The sequence below is a fragment of the Strongylocentrotus purpuratus genome, unplaced genomic scaffold (genome assembly GCF_000002235.5).
Source record: "Strongylocentrotus purpuratus isolate Spur 01 unplaced genomic scaffold, Spur_5.0 spur5_scaffold_11, whole genome shotgun sequence".
Lineage (NCBI taxonomy): Eukaryota > Metazoa > Echinodermata > Echinoidea > Camarodonta > Strongylocentrotidae > Strongylocentrotus > Strongylocentrotus purpuratus.
Window position 1 is genome coordinate 29,591,367 of NW_022145596.1, and position 18,331 is coordinate 29,609,697.

The 18,331-nt window shown below is 33.1% G+C and overlaps 1 protein-coding gene and 1 long non-coding RNA gene across 2 annotated transcripts in view; one reads left to right on the forward strand and one right to left on the reverse strand.

Moving 5' to 3' along the window:
* The window catches only part of LOC764874 (TBC1 domain family member 19), a 59,072-nt gene that overhangs the window by 38,172 nt on the left and 2,569 nt on the right, over positions 1-18,331 (forward strand). Inside the window, exon 8 of the mRNA XM_030981132.1 lies at positions 10,302-10,374. Coding sequence (XP_030836992.1) covers positions 10,302-10,374 — 73 coding nt within the window. The remainder of the gene's footprint in view (positions 1-10,301; positions 10,375-18,331) is intronic.
* On the reverse strand, positions 12,335-13,990 carry LOC115922329. Its single transcript, XR_004063430.1, has 3 exons — positions 13,753-13,990; positions 13,311-13,388; positions 12,335-12,762 (listed from the first exon to the last, which is right to left on the reverse strand). It is a non-coding gene; the product is annotated as an uncharacterized LOC115922329 (long non-coding RNA).

Sequence of the window (18,331 nt, forward strand, 5' to 3'; positions counted from 1 at the left end):
AGGGGATAGAATTGAGCCTTTATGAGGAGGAAATTGCGCTGTTGGTGAAGCATGAGAGATAGAGAGGAGAAAAGAAGTGCTAACCTTTTGAAAAATCATGACTTTTTGTTACCCAATCTCAGATTCCAGTACTATTTTCCAACATCAGATATGCCATCTAGTCACGCACATGTTCCGCTAATATTTGCTCCCAGACGGCTGGCGCTTTCACAAGGGCTGAGCTACATTATTTCCCTTCTAATTTTCTAGATTTTTTTCTAGATTTCTTCTTGCCTTTCGTCGTATTATATTGCCGGGTCTTGTTTTTCTTTCCAAAAGCCTTGTACTTGTTTTGACTGATCAAATATTTCTGTTTTCTATCCTGTTGTTCTGGTAATCTTTGTCACTAGCTCTTTTTTTTATCTATTCTGTTTCTCTTCCCCTGTCTGTCTGTATGCTTGTATCTGTCACTGTATCTCTCCCTCCCTCTCTCTCTATTTCTTTCATTCTTTCTTTCTTTCTTTCTTTTCTAGATGTTTACTTTATTTATTTATCTCTTTCTCTACCATTTTAATGTAAGCATATCTGTCTTTACTCTGGTTCTCGATAAGTCTCTATTCAGGTCAAAGTTCAACTTTCATGACATATTGCCATGCATTTTTGTACATCAATATTTTTTTTTATAAATTCCTACTTTGAAATTAAATTGATAGTACTAATGGGTAGGTTAGCATGTTTCAGAAATGCAAATTCCCCCACTCAGTTAAGCTGTCAAGAGTGGATCATATTATTCCTTTAACTCTCATTGATGTATATGAATGCAAATAAAATAGCTGAGTGATCAAACACTTTTAAATGCGAAATACAAGACCTATATATGCAAAAGAACTAAAATAAATTAATTTTGCTAAACCTTTTGGTGGTCTGGCACCCTCATGTAAACATTGCTTGATGTTCACATGTATTCCATCAAAGATGTAATGATAAATCTTAGGTTTTGATCGTATTTTAAGTTAGGTTCAATTTAGGTTTAGGGATAAGGCTCTATGTATGGGCCAGGGTTGAAGTTGAGAATCCGACTAAAGTGTTTGCAGACCTGTTGTAGGTGACTGCAGAAGAATTTGTTGTTGGAGCATACATTAAACATTCCCCGGTTTTCATCCCTGAACAAGTCCTATTGAACTAGCTCTTTCATCACAAATTTAGCGTGAATATGTCCAAACAGACATTTTGCTGACCTAACAATAAAGATACAGAATAATACCACTGTAACATATACCTTTTCATCATGTTAAATTGTCATTTCTTTGTGTGATCTATTTATAATGAAAATTGCCTGTTTTGTATTAAAAAGGATTTTAAAAAGAGATCAGTTTACCCCAATTCTTGAGTTGACCTTCCCCTTTCTTTGTAAAAGGAAACCTCAATTTACACCTTAAACGTATTTTAAAGACCCTGTTAGTTGTGAAAATGAAATAGATGAATTATGTATCACCGGAAAGCTAAGCCATAGATTGCAGTAATATAAATTACTGTCAGTGGAGTAAAAACTTTCTGCCTGAAAATTGGAAAGCTAGAAAATCTGAAGTTGTCAATTACCTAGAAACTAGCCATCAACTTGGTGGCATCATCTTTCTTGTACGCATCTTCACATCGGCTTTGAATTTAATCAGCACAGCTCATTGCCTCAGCCATATAGACGGGCCAAAGTGGTCCACATGTTGTGTTGTCACCTGACTGCAGCAAATTTTACTCCTGTTGACCCGTAATTTGGAGGGATGCAGAAAATTATGTTTTCATTTTCTTTTTTTGCAATACTGAAGGGAAAATGTTTTTTATTCTATGTTTTTTCAACTTTCCATAGATATAAAGTTGTATGTTTAACGGATAGGGTCTTTACAGGGTACTTCTACTTGAGGGATAAGTGTGAAAATTTATTCACGTATATACATGTATGTATTTACATGTGTAATGTATTGCACATCATTTTCATGAAAATCAAATAAGGTGAAATCTGTCAGAATATGTGGGCATATTCCATGACTCATTGATCTACCCTATGAATATGATTATAATACTTCATGGTATAGATAGAGAGGATCTAAATGTTAATAAAAATTTCACAAAATTGCACCCCATTGATAATTTTTCTCTGGAGAGAATGGATGACTTTGTTTCTGTATATTGTATATATTTCAGCATCTACGTCTACATATATAAATTTAATGAGTTGGCTGATGAGTTGGTCATTGGAATATTCTAAATGGTCAGAACTTATGCCACATCACATACTGCGTTAGATGTTGATGACGATGGAGTGCTTCTCTATCATCAGGATTCAGGAATTACTTTGCTTTCATTGGCCGAGTAATAAGTCATTACATAAACAGTCAAAACTTTGTAAAGTTGCAAGAGCTTGTTTCCCCTGTTTTATGATAGTGCTGAATTTGGAAGGTCATTTTTGAAATATCTGGCTAGTAAAAAAGCTCCTATTATAGCAATGTTGTTTCTGAGGTTCTCCTACAAGGCAGTAGCAGTTTATATCACCAAACATCTCTTGGGTTACACTTATAGCATTTATAAAAGAGCTACAACCCAAGTTGGTTGCCCATTTTGCAATTTGAACAATATACCCACACTCCTAAAGGCTGTTTACCTCTTGCTTGATTATTTTCTAGAAATAAAAACATCCATGAGCTTGAATCGCTCAAGAAAAGGATGGATGTGGCTTAAAATTAATCATAAAACATGACTCACATTTCATCTGTTTTGAGCAAGAAGGGCATTAGCTCATACACTTTTACAAAGAGTTATTGCCCTTCTGGCTCTCAACACACGTTTGATAGCTGATAGTTACTAGGCCTATGATGAAATGGGATTGCCGTTGGGCTGGTGTTGGTCCCTAGCCAGGCTGCTAAGGCAGTAGCTCATATACTTATATTGCCTTTCTGGCTCTGAACAGACGATTGATATGGGATTGGGTGGGTGTGGGTCCCTAGCTAGTAAGCAAATAATTACCATTGGTGAAGGTGATGGGACAAACTATCACTTCGAGGCGATCTGGATGTAGCTATCTTTCCGAAGCGAAGCGGAGGAAAGATAGCGTATACATTCTGATCGACGAGGAAGTGATAGTTTGCCATTGCCTGAAACCAAAAGGGGATTATTTGCTTTATATTCCACATCTAAAACAATTTAACTACAAAAAGAAAAGAACGTGTATGCATCTACATAAAAGACACCTAGGCCCAAATTCACACCAAAAAAGTTTAAGTTTAACCCAATCCCTTGACGGTACGGTGCGTGCATGTGTTTTCTTTAATTGCGCTCATTGGTAATGCGCGCTTAATTACGCCTGTTTTAGTGCGCTTTTGGATAATCTTCAGTGAAGTGCGTTGCCCTGTGTAGATAGTACCTCTATATTCAGTAAAAGTGCGTTGCACTGTGTAGATAGTAGTACTATCTACACAGTGTAACAAACTTTTTGCTTCTCCCATCAATAATGGGCGAACTATTTTCATCACGTGATTTACTTTTGACCAATCGTAGAGCATGATTCTTAGTATGTGGGATATAATCTGCTATAAAGGCAGTAGCTCAATATACTTTGCCAAAGAGTTAATGCCCTTCTGGCTCTAAACAGATGATTGATAGCTGATAGTTATGATGAAATGGGATTGGATGGGTGTGGGTCCCTTGGCCAGTTTGCTATTTTATATGGTAATTGGAGGAAACTTCAATTAACCTATCAATTGCCGAGGGTACTTGGAATCAAAGCCATCCAATTTTGTTTTTGTTTGGTGAAACCTTGTATATAAAGACTACTGAAGTACGGAAATGTTTGCTCATAGTGAGGAGTAACTCCTTGCTCAAAGCCAGAAGGGTGCATGAGTTTACCTGCACCTCCCGGCTCCAAACATACAATAGTCTTTGTAGGCAGTCTTTATTTACAGGTTACTTTAATAATATGTGTTTCAATGAGGGATCTCTGCTTATAATGGGAAACAGAAAGTGTGATCTTTATAAACAGGTGGTCTTTCTATGCAAACAATTTACAATGAAAATACAATATACAATATACAATATAATGGTTAGGACCCCTAAGAAGCAGAAATCTGCTTGTAATCGGGGCCCTGCAAACAAACAATAACAGGATAATGCACATAAATTAACAATACAAAGTAAAGGACTTAAATAATACAAGTACGCACCCATACATCAACACACACGCACGTTCATAAAGGTTACAGAGAAAGAATAGAAGGAAGCGAAAATAGGGCAGAAAGAGATAAAAGTAGAAAAAAGATGGGAAAGAGAAGTACTTACTCAACCATGGATTGAAAAATACTTTTTTTATACATTGATTTAAATCTGGTAATTGTAGAACTGGATCTTAGGTCATAATTCAAGGAATTCCACTCCCGTACCCCAACAAATGATATAGAATTATACATTAAAGTTGAACGACAGAGTGGGTGATGTAAATTTAGACGTTGACGAGTGGGGTAATTGTGAACAGAAGAATTTGTTTGGAACATATTATTAAAAACAGATGGTAACAGGTTTTTATGAAATTTAAACATAAATATACATGTATTAAGTTTGATCAAATCATATACAGGAATAATTTTCAGTTTAATAAATAATGGTAAACTTGGAGACATATAATGACTATTTGTTATTAACCGAGCTGCACGTTTCTGTAACATATAAATCTTGAACAGTTTTGTTTTGTAAGTATTACCCCAAATGATATTGCAATAATTTAAGTGGGGAAGAAGTGTTGCATTGTAAATATTCATTAATATGTTCCTTGGGAGAAAATTCTTTAGTCTAGATAAAACACCAATACTTCTAGAAATTTTAGAACAAACATAATCAATATGACATTTCCAATCTAGAGTTTCTTCAATATTAGTACCTAAACAAATAACACTTAGTTCTCGTTCAATATTTACATTCGCTATTTTAACAGGATTGGTGACATTTGGAACTTTCTTTTTCTTTGTGTGAAAAATTACATATTTTGTTTTTTCATAATTCAAAAATAATTTATTACATTTAAACCAATCATTCAATTTTATTAACTCTTCATTTAAATTAGAAACTAAGCATGCTACATTAGAATGAGTATAATATACAACCGTATCATTAGCAAATAATGAAAACATAAGTAATTTGGATGAACTGATTATATCGTTAATATATATGATAAATAAAAGTGGTCCGAGAACCGATCCTTGCGGAACTCCAGTATTTACATCCATATAATCAGATTTGACACCATCGACCACCACATATTGTTTTCTATTAAACAAATAATCAGAAAACCACTGATGAGGTATACCGCGTATACCGTAATGGTACAGTTTTTTAAGTAAAACATGGTGGTCGATGGTGTCAAATGCCTTAGATAGATCCATAAACAATCCATAACAAAACATTCCATTATTAATTTCATGTAGAATATTTTTAGTAAAATTCACAATACTCAGATCAGTGCTATGGTTTTTACGAAAACCAAACTGTTCTGAAATAAGAACATTATATTTCAGTAAATAATCATATAACCTTTTATGCATTACTTTTTCCAACAGTTTTGCAAAAACAGAAAGCAAGGCTATGGGTCTATAATTTTCTATATTTTTAACATCATTTTTTTTGTATAAGGGTACAATTTTGGCAACTTTTAATTTATCTGGGACGATTCCACTATTTAAAGATTTATTAAATATGTCACACAATGGATTAACAAAAAAATGAATACAATTTTTAACAACTTTAGGTGAAATGCAGTCAGGTCCACTTGACTTATCTATTTTTTAACAGAGAAGACAGTTTGATAATTTCATGAATACTTGTTGATTTAACATAAAATGAATTTAAATTTGGGTTAACAAGGTATTTATCATAAGAGTAATTAGGTGTTTGAATCGATTTTGATAGTTGTTTACCTATGTCAATAAAAAATGTATTAAACTCTTTTGCAATATCTTTCCTACTACTCATTTTTATATTTCCGTGATACATATTTTGAGGTAGTTTATTCTGTTTCTTTTTGCCAAGTATCATATTGATCTGCGACCATGTTTTTTTCATATCATTCTTTAAGTTATAAAACAAGACCCGTAATATTTCCTCTTTGACGCTCTTATGATATTTGTTAATTTATTTTTATAATCTAAATATTTTCTTTTATGATTGACACTAGGTCTTTTTAAGCTATTTTCATATAATCTATGTTTACGTTTCACTGAATTCAATATTACTTGCGTAATCCAAGGTTTCCGTAAATTACCATTGAGTTACAGGTTCACTGTATAAGTTCCAATTTCTAGAGGTTGAGGATATAATTCAAAATTTGAAATTACCCTCTAGTTATATGGTACAAAGAAAACTTGGATGCAAACACATCCATCGTTCTTGTTTGTTTTGGTATTATTCCCTCTATCTAGAGACTGATGCTATTTCCAATGATAGAATCACTTGTTATTTCTAAAAACATGCCTTTTAATCTAATGATGTGGCACGGAGGAAAGTAGGCTTCATGTGCCCCTGTATCTTTCTATGTTGGTGTCGATTTCGTATCCCGAGGATCTTAACACAGTTTCTTGAATTAGAATTACTATTTTGTTTACATAAATTCAAATTATTAGAAGTATCTCCTTCAAGCGATTCCAATTCATAATTGTATGGTGCAGGTTGTTTACTTCTGTGATCATTGTTCTGAAATAAATTCCTGCACTAACATAATATTTGTACTTCAACCCTGGATCGAATGCTATACTTAATCCTAACATAACCTAAAAATATTCTAACCATAATTGCAACCTTATATATTAATTTGATGAATGAAATTGTCACAGGAGCATTTGCTAGAGGGCAGGTCGTCTTTATACAGGTGGCCGCTAAAGCAGGTTTTACTATAAACTTCCTCTATGCAGACATTCATAAAGAATACCTCATTTGTAATTACTCTTTTTATTTTTCAAAGAATCCTCGTATTGACAAATGATTACAAAGAGAATACAGGGATTCAAACTTATCTATCCTATGTGTTCTTTGGTATAATCTCCACTAGGTATAGAAACTTATGTAATTTCAAATTTTGAATTACTCTGTTCATGTGTTATTTATATAGAATATGCCTTTGAACTCATTTATATAGCATATATACCACATGACACATGTGCTTCAAATTAATATACATCTATCTTTTTATTTTGGTATTTAATCCTTATTCTGAGGTTCCTTAAACACAGTTTCTAAATTCACACTTATTTTTTTCAAGCAGTTTCAATTGTGCATTTTATGGGTCATGAAAAATATGATTATTGATTTACATATTATGATTAGATATTTGAAAAGGTTATGTTTTGTGACTTGTCTAAGACATGAGCCAATATGAATTTGATTTTATTTTTGCATTGTTTATTGGACTGAGCAAACAATTTGACATGGCTTAATGACCCCTTATATTAATTTGTAATTTGTAATTTTTTAACCTGCCTTCATAACAGTGCTACGTTTTTTAGTTTACCTCAATTCATGTTATTCTATTCACGAAGCTGACATCAGCCAGCTTTAAAACACTTTAGATCCTTTCAAAGCTCTGAAACCCCCCTAGATCAAATGAACAAAAACAAAAATGAATACTTAAACAATATATATTGCTTCCAATTCTTCAGACCTGTTGTTCAGACCCAAAACGATGCCCTGTTCCCCTCAGAAGTTGATTAATTATCTCAGTTTCACTTTGGCTAAAAATGCCAAACTACTGTAACCTTCTCTAACCCCTGTTTAATGCAATTGTAATGCCTATTATTTAGCCACAAGGGAATGCAAGTCAAAGTAATACTCTGGAATCATATGTATAGCCGCACAAAACAACATGGATGATTGTCAACACCTATCTCCGCCCTTTTCTCCTCTTCTTCTGGCTTTCCTTCGAGGGAAATTTGACCCATATCAAATGACAAACATCCATCTTCTCCTTCGGCTGAAATCATATCATATTTTTTTAATCTGAGGACTCTAGGGAGGATTAGCTTTTGTGCAGATCACAAACACTATTTTTTACCTGACTTGTTTTTATTTATCTTTACTTAAACCCATAGAGAACGGTAATTTTTTATGTTACAGGCATTTTATATGAGGTTGAGACCGAGTTTTTGTGCGGTGAGGTGTTTGTAGAATAATCCTCTCTTGTTGAAGAATGTGAAAGTGTTTTACAATAATATAATAAGCAAATTTGAAGGTGAACTTACATGTGTAATACTAGCTTTGCTTGTTGATAGAAAGATATGAACTAATGCCTTCGGTCTCACAAGATAATGAGCACCTGCATTTGGCAGTTTTCCATATCATAAACACAATCAAAACTACTTTAAAAAAACCCAACTCAGGGTAATTTCAATAGCTATAGTACGTGTATATCCCCTAGAAATATTGTTTGGAATTCTTTGGATAATGTATGAATACCTCATTGTAATATATGCACGTTTCTAAAAGTGATTGACAAGGCTATTGTAGTTGCCTTAAGTTGATTTTTAAGTATAGTTGCAATTTTGTTCATAGTAAACAGTTTTCCAGAAATGCATATTTTTGTTATACACAAGGTGATTATAAGTAGATTATACGTAATTTGTGTCGTGCGGTACCAGGTTGCGTGATGTTCATCATGAACATCTGCTGAGAGCAATGTTTATTCCATTCAATCAATATTTGCTGAAGCTCTTGACTTTCATGCCTTACATTTTATTTGTACTTAAGAATGATTGTAAATTAGGTTCAAGGTCAGGATATTTTAAAGGGGTGTAGCATGGCACAAATACTGGTTAACGCCATCTACGACTTCTTTAGGACAACTGCACATAAATGAATGGACTTGATTAACAATCAGTGCTAGCGTTCGCACACAGACCAAATTTCTCCTCACGCTTCGGTTTCGCATATGTTGCATGTACATGAATTCTGCGGTCGTGTCGTCCATAGTTGTAATATGCCCGATTGGGCCTGAGTCAGGCGACGGGAAAGACACCTAGTCTTGTCATGCTACAGCCCCTTTAAGGGTTAGTCCACCCTGATATTTAGTTAGTTTTAGTAAATGTAGAAAATAGGAGAAGTAATTAAGTGAATGATTGAGCAAAATCTGATTTATAAAAAAACCAAGAAAGTTTTAAAGTTTAGACGTTGTTATCAATCAAATACAAATTGGTAATGCTGTGACATATCTTATGGGCTCCTCTCCCATTTGCTCTGAACCAAAATTTTTTTTGTGAAGGAATAGATTTGTTTTATGCAGAGGCTGTGTAAAAACATATTTGTAATGATGATATACAGAGTGCATGTATGATATGATTTTTTTTAGGGAGCAAATGGGAGGGGTGTTGGCAAGATGCATCTCAGATGATGCCAATTTGTGTTGATCGATTGCAAATATTTAAATCCAAAACTTTCTATATTCAAAGGTAAAGACCAGTATTGGAAACGCCCCAATTTAAAAAATTGAAAGGGAAGCTCTTATTACCAATCATGTGAAAGAATATGTTTTGACTTTTATGCATGTACATGATGATAAAAAATTTCTTAGGAAACCGCCTACTAATTGATATATTTGGTAAATTAGTTTATCTATGGTCTGTGAGAGATAAACACACGGGTCGCGCACGTGTGCATATAGTCCCATATACATCTTTCTGTGTACAGTGCTTGTAACTCTACGAAGACTGGGCTAAATTTCTTATCATTTTGATGATTACAGAACCTTGCAGTACACACCAATACTTATATGCTAGAGGAGCAACCTTTTCTGATTGATTCCACAATGTTTCTTTCACAATGCAATCGCATGACCATAACTGGTCTTTACCTTTAATATAATTTTTCTCAAACTTTCATTGATCTTTGCCTCTGGTTTTTGTGCTTCTACAAAAAAACCAACTTACAATCAGGGTGGACTTCCCCTTTAAAAATGAATATATATACCTAACTGATATTATGGATAATAACTTACAGTACACTAACAACGCTTATCTGTGATACATGTAAATTCTTGTAAATGAGAAGGTTACAATTTCACAAATTTAGAGTCATTGCAATGTTGTTGATCTTTTATCTTACTTTTTCAATGCATAATTAGTCCGTGCGAGCGATTTCGATCAATCGTTCACAAGCATCCAAATCAAAGCTTGAATAAGCTTGCTCAAATTGGCCTTGTCACTCAAACCACGTCCTTGTATACTTGACGTGATTTGAGAGTTCTATGCAAATATTTGATATTTCTAATTGGGTTTTCTCTCTCATTAATACCCCATGTGCAGCAAGAGGAGTATAAGGTCTTATCTCCAAAGCAGAGGCAGACGGGTGTAGATGACACATCAGATTTCCCTGGAGGTGAGTGATTATGCCCCCCCCCCTCCCCCAGGAAGAAGAAAAAATACAATAATTAAATATGCAAGAATGAATAAAATATTGAAATGAGAAATAAAATATATATTTTATCAGGCTTCTGGTACTGACAGGGAAAAGATTCCTGTAGAATTAAGTTCAATTTAATTAATCAAATTTTGACAACTAAAAGTAGTATTGCCCCAGTCGTAAAAAAATAGGAAAAAAATAGGGGAAAAATAAGGAAAAAATAGTCCCGAAAATATATTTTTTTTCTATTTTTTCCCTATTTTTTTTAAAGGAAAAAATAGGGAAAAAATAGTTTTGGAAATAGGAAAAAAATAGGTTTGAAACAATTTTTTCTATTTTTTTCCTATTTTTTTCCTATTTTTCAGACCTAAAAATAGGAAAAAAATAGGGAAAAAATAGTGTTGAAAATGGTGAAGAAAATAGTAAAAAAAATAGTGATAACTAGGTGCTAGTGGACAGTGAAAAATAGTGAGGAAATAGGAAAAAAAATAGTGAGGAAATAGGAAAAAAATAGTAAGAAAATAGGGAAAAAATAGTAAGAAAATAGGGGAAAATAGTAAGGAAATAGGAAAAAAATAGTAAGAAAATAGGAAAAAAATAGTAAGAAAATAGGAAAAAAATAGTAAGAAAATAGGGGAAATAGTAAGAAAATAGGAAAAAAATAGTAAGGAAATAGGAAAAAAATAGTAAGAAAATAGGGAAAAAATAGTAAGAAAATAGGGAAAAATAGTAAGAAAATAGGAAAAAAATAGTAAGGAAATAGGAAAAAAATAGACAATAAGTGAGGAAATCAGAAAAAAATAGTCAGGAAATAGGGGGGGGGGGGTCACTCATCCTTTACTTTCATGGATTTCTCAAGCACTACCATCTCACACATCCAGTCAACGACTCTGTACATTCAATTAAATCATACAGTGCAAACTTGATATAAAGAGATCAGTTATACCTGAAATGACAAGGTAATTTAACAGCTTTTGGGGGTTAAGATTTCTTGGTTGCACATGACCTCATTGTCAAAAGTTTCCACTGTAGAATAGTCACCCTACTCCTACAGCTCTTTTCTCTGCACCGATGCACCTACTCAGTTTGCCAAATTCACTTCATCCTTTCAGTCCAATCCATTCAGTCGAACATTTAAAATAGTCAATGGGTATATGGAAAATGTTATACAGTCCACTCCTATTATAACGAACATGGATACACCAAGATTTTATTATCAGGCAATTCTCATCAGTCCCAATTTTAAACAAACCAATGTGTTCAGTAACTTGAGTATAACATGATTTCATTTTAACAAGGAAATTGGCTTGGTCCCGAGCACCTCGTTATAATGGCAGTGGACTGTAACAAACAAAAAGAATAAAAGGGAACGTGTCAAATAAAATACATGTACTTTATTTTCGAGAGGTAAACACAATGACATGAGTTTAGTATAGTATGTGTGTTCATGTAAGCAAATAAATAAAAGAACTTAACTGATATTTACCATCCTAGGTTAAGTACTGTAGTGTACATGTTGTAGTAATAGAGTTGTTCATGGTTTGCTATGATTATACTCTAAAAAAAAAAAACAAGACAAATGCGACTGCGTCTCCTATATGCCTCCGCCTTAAAAAAATATCATCCACCTAGAATGTAGCTTTCTATTTTTGTTCAAATAAAGTATTCAGGTGAGTTTCAGGACTATTACTGAGCCGATGTGGATATGCCAGGCGATCACAAGCTCTCTCCCTCACTAGTAACCAAATAAAGCAGTATTCTTGACATGAGAGTGTTGTTTTCTGTCTCTTTTATTACAATTTAATTGCAAAGTGCTCTTAATAATGTAATAACATTTTCAAACCTCAAGAAAATCATGACAAGTAAAAAAAAAATTCTCGTTATTTACAAAGATAACAAAATAAAATAAATCATAAAACAGATTTTTCAAAAATGCATGCATGCTCTATTGTACAGTTGACATGTTACATAATTTTCTCAATCTCAATTGAACTGTCAAAATCTTAATACAATCATCATAATCTAGAAACACTTACTACAAAATCAATGACATGTCATGTCATTGAGATAAATGACAGACTTACATGCTACTATTTTCAAATAGTTTTACAAAGTATACCATCATTACCATGTATCATAAGTAATGGTCTTATGGTCCTTTATCTTCACAATATGCAGGCACTCATTGTGTACACATACATGTTGTACTTGCCTATGAATCTCAATGATTAGACATAAGAATTACATAATAAAATGGAAACAAATACTAATGTAAAGGATACAGATGTTGGTCATGCTGTTCACAGGCATCAAATGGTGATTGTACGTTACATGTACATTGTAGCTTGATTAGTTTCAATTGATCTGTAAAGATATAAATGAAATGTGAGTTGGGGGTTAGAATAATCATGCATTGGTACATTTATGAACATGCAATTAATACTTAGTACAAGTATTTATGTATTTCATAATGAAAAATTCAAAGGCACAGAACATGTGTGTACAAAAGTATGATAGCAAAAAAGATGCCAGGCTGACGACGAACGGATGGTGAAACAACGGAGTCATCAAAGAGCTGTCAAGGTGCATGAAATGTAAACCACTCAGGTAGGCAATTAATTAGAGTTATTTTATTCTTAGATATATTGGGTGAACATACATAAAATAAAACATAAAACACAGAAAAGAAAATAGTAAAGGAACAATTTGTTGAAGAAAAAAATAAAAAGGAAAGAGAAAAATAATGTAGATCTAGGTAGAACTTGTGCCACCTGCAAATTATTGTTCTAGCATAATGATGAGGTAAACTACTCTAATATTTTGATGTCAGATCTTAACTAACAAACATGAAATAAATAAACCCAAAAAAATTATCAACAATAGATTTAGATTTCTACTTAGTAAGGACATACCTCGCAGACACACTCTCGGACTTGGAAGACTTGCTCTTCTTCTTGCGTGGTGCTTTAGCAGGTTGTGTTTTCTGATTCCTACAAAAATAATTTGAGATACAATTTAGCCTAAAACCACATCAAAACATTATATCATGCAAGGCAAAATAATTGACAGACGTAGTAATGGTACAAAATCTGAAATTTTTTACGTGGATTTATTGTAATCACGTTTGTTTACATTCACTCATTCACTAACAGACACTACACTGCACTTGGAGATTCACTACACTTCACTAAGAAGTTGTGTAGTCTACAACCTCAACACTAGTACATGGGAATATTGATACGTAAAATAACATTCTATAGGCCTATTATGTCTATGAAGTAGCATTATATTCAACAACAGACACAATAAAAATATATATATCATAATATAATTAAGTTTCAGAAATAAACGTACCTTTTCAGCTGTTTTCTGGGGCCAGTTCCGCTCGTCGATGGTCCGTAATTCGACAACAAACTCGTTTCTCTACGAGTGGGACTAGTAATATTTTGAACATTTGTCGGGCTCATTTTCTTGGGAAGAATCACTAAAATGGGATAAGGAGGCATCGGAGTATGAGGAGTCACTATCTCTTGATGAAATTTCATCGCTAGAATAATTGCTGGAAGACATTTTGGTGTGATTTGGAGACGTGTTTGATGAACGAAAATCAGCAAAAGTCCGATGCGCACAGCAGTGAAAAAAAATAACGGGTAATTTTCAAATTACGTACTTGCGTACTGTCCTCTACGTTGAAACTTTGCGCACACATAGAACGGGAATATCTCGATCGAATGCTTTTTTTTCTATTAATAAAGGAGATTTTTTTTGGTTGAAATTTCTATGTGTACATTTTCTTTTTACACATGGTTTATGTATGGTTATCTTTGAGTGCACTAGTCACTACTATAGTTTGTAAATAAAATCAAGAATATTAATAAAGGAACAAAATTGAAATTTCGTACATTTTCTTTTTACACATTGTTTATTTTTGGTCATCTTTGAGCTCACTATTCAATATGTGACCCCACAGCTAAAAACAACCAATAAGTCGCAAAATGAACAACAGAGATAATGGCAGGAGAAGCGGGCTTTTTGAATAGGATGCCAGTCATAAACAATGAAAATATGCAAGTTTAGAAAATAGACAAAAAATAGTTTACAAATTTGTATCATGTCATAAAAAATTTAAGTGCAAAAAATAGGAAGAAAATAGTACTCGCAAATAGGTAAAAAGAAGTCTGAAAAAGATAAAGGTGAAAAAATAGGGAAAAAATTGTCTGAAAAAGATTAAGGTGAAAAAATAGGGAAAAAATAGTCTGAAAAAGATTAAGATGAAAAAATAAGGAAAAAATAGTCCTATTTTTTTTGAGAAAATAGGCAAAAAATAGTCTGAAAAAGATGAAGGTGAAAAAATAGGGAAAAAATAGTTTGGTATTCGAGAATAGGAAAAAATAGAACTATTTTTTTTCTATTTTCTTTTAAAAAAATAGGAATAAAATAGTCCACAAAAGTTGAAGGTAAAAAAAATGGGGGAAAAATAGTTTGTGCTTGAAAATAGGAAAAAAATAGGACTATTTTTTTCCTGTTTTCTTATAGGAAATAGGAAAAAAATAGTCTGAAAAAAAATATAGGTGAAAAAAATAGGGAAAAAATAGTTTGTACTTGAAAATAGGAAAAAAATAGGACTATTTTTTTTCCTGTTTTTTTTATAGGAAATAGGAAAAAAATAGTCTGAAAAAAAATATAGGTGAAAAAAATAGGGAAAAAATAGTTTGTGCTCAAAAATAGGAAAAAAATAGCCCTATTTTTTTCCTATTTTCTTGAAGGAAATAGGGAAAAAATAGTCTGCATTTCCAGAAAATAGGGAAAAAATAGGAAAAAAATAGGGAAAAAATATATTTTCGCAACACACAAAACTACTAGGGTGTTGTGTGCCCAACCGTTTAAATAAATGTGGAGGCAGCAAATGTACATATTGAAGAAAAGTGCATTCCAAATGTATTTTTAAAATATTTGTTTGTCTGTTTACTTTAATACAGACATAAATATTATATATTACAAAATATTTCAATCCCATATTGTTAACAGTAACAGCTTATCAATTCAGCCATCAAAACAAACAAGTTTGGAAATTTCTCAAAATGTGTTAGTGCAAAAAATGTTTGCTGTTTCCGTAATTTCCCTGTGATTTTCTGTAATTTTATTCAATGTTGCTGTTTTCACCGGTAACGTGTGCTTGTCCCCTTCTGATAGGAAAGCAACCGTAATGATACAGACCAAATGATTTTGGTTGAAAATATATAATAAAAAGTAGATGAGTGATGAGCAACAAAAGAAATAATTGAGCTAGACATCCAGGGCAGCCAGTTTCATAGTTGCCAATTTGAGTATTGCTTGTCTGTGAAGATGATTTCCAGCTAGTTTTCTCTCGAGAATTTGTATGCCTATGCTAATAACTCATATTGATGTGACTTGGAAACGATGAATTCTCTATTCTCAGTCTTTTTTCTTATTTGTCACCCCCAGTTGTATTAAAATTTAACACATAATTTTCCAATCTAGAGAAATTTGAAATTCTGAGCATGTCTGCTTGTGCCAAAGTCATTTAAAAAAAATTGATTTACACTGTACATGGCGAGTATCTTGACATCTTACTCAGACGTTTCTGAAGTAATAATATTTGCATGTACGTGAGCATCTTATTCAATTCTGTTTGTTTGTAATGTTGTTACCTTCTTAAAATAATGGCATAAGTCACATTTTGAAGAAAATTATATTTTGCCCAAGTCATCTTTTCACAAGGCTATCCACATTTATTAAATGGAATATGTGCTGAACATATTCATGCTGCTTATACCCAGTTAGTATAATGGTCTAAGTCGAGCGTGTGAAGTAAAAACACACACACACACACACATATATATATATATCTATACATATAATATTGAGAAAACCCAAAGTAAATGAATAATCTAATCCTCTTATGAAACAGAATAGCATTAATTGTATTTCAATAGTCATATCATATATATATTTTTTTAATATAATTTATTCTATGTTTGGTTCAGTTTTCTCTGATTTCTCAAATCTTGAAAATATGACTTTAAATTATGGCCATCATTTAAACAAGGTGACAATGTGATAAAGTTCGCCTTTGAAATGAATGTCAAATTATACAGTTGTTTCTGGGGGGGGGGGGGGGATGAAAATAAGCATAATCGTAGATTAATTCTTAATTGTTTTTTTAATGCAGTTGATTGGTTGATTAAACAAAAGGATATGAAAAAATTAAGAAATCTTGCCAAAATCAAGTTTGTATAGAGACCACAACACATTGATATAGAGAGAAAAATGTTGAGCTTATGGGTCTGGACAACTACTGTGATTCCTAAGAAAATTTACAGTTTCTATTTCTATAAGTCCATGTTGTTTATTTATAGTCTTGAACTTTAGGCTAAGTTTCTTTTCATCTGATAATTTACTCTCTGCCGGTATCTAAGTGTACCGCATGATTGCTTTTAACATTGCGTTATCCCCCTTTTGGCTTACAGCAGATACGGTACAGAAGCACGGTATTATGTTTAATTTCACCCCTTTTCTTTGATCCACCGGCAAATAGCTCTATTTTAAATGACATATGATGTTTAATTTTCTTCATGACCGGTGAAAGGTAATATTGAGTCTACCCTCCAAGGTTAATGACTACTATATTTGCCGTTGAATAAAGTTTTATCGTCATGTTTGGTTGAATTTGCCGCATGTGTGCTTCCTATTAACCTATCCTCCCTCCTCCCTCCTTCCTCCGTCCTCCCTCCTCCCTCCTCCCTCCTCCCTCTTTTACTATCTTTCTGCTACAGTGTGTCATTGTGTGTCTTTTCCATCTCTTGATAGAACTATATGGATCCATGTGGACATAGGTGGATCAGTGTTTGTGCTTGTTTTTCTCCCTCTCTCTCCGTAGAGCTTTAAAACAAATCTCTTTACCTTCATTTTTCTCTCTTCAATTTCAGTAATATATTTATCTGTTTTGTTGTCATTTTATTTATCTCTCCCACTCTCTCCCTCTCCCCCTTTTCCTTCAGCTTTCTCTTTCTCTTTATTCTTTATTTATTTTCTGCCACCCTCCTTCATTCCTCTCTCTCTCTCTTTCTCTCTCTCTCTCTCTTTCTAAATCATCTCTCTCTCTTCTCTTCTTCCCTATCTCTCTTCTCATGTTCTCTTTTCTCCTCTCCCCACTCTTTCTTTCTCTCTTTCTCTCTTTCTTTCTTTCACTCACACCCTCTCCTACCCTCTCACACCCTCCCCCTCTCTCTCTTCAATTTCTCTCAGCTGCATGTGCATGTCTGTCACCGTCTGTTTTTGTCTGTTGTATCATGTCTTAGACTCTTGTCTCTCTTCAAGTGCTCTCTGCTTACACCTTCTCCACAACCCTGCCATTAATTATCAGACTTTAGTTCATTTATATTCTAACTGTGCCCTACACTTTGCCTTCAACCACACAATCCTCAGAACCTGTAATGCATTTAACAGTGATGGACAGAACAAGTGTATAAAACAAAAGCAAATGATTACCACAATGATGTGTCCTTTCATCTATTGTAGCCTTAACAAAATACAAAGTGCAATACCGTAAGTATGGCTGGCTAATTCTGATTGCATTTTCAATCGTCTCTCTTATTTAAAAGATATGTGGTCAACATACACTGTCTGTCTACAAGCAACTGTCATGCTTAAAGCAACTAAATGAAGTATTTGTATTTGACAACGACTTTGTAATGCCTTTTGTGGTTTTAAGAATCTTAGAGCTGATGCACTATAGTATATACATCCAGTTCAATTAGAGAATCTTTAAAGTCTTTTCAGTATATCGTCAATACAATGTTTATTATAAAAGATAAGTAAGGAGAAAGTTTTTCAAGTGGATTTTTTTCTGCAAGATCTTACAATTATATACCTAAGCAAACTTGTTGACAAGTTTGTACAATTTCCATGA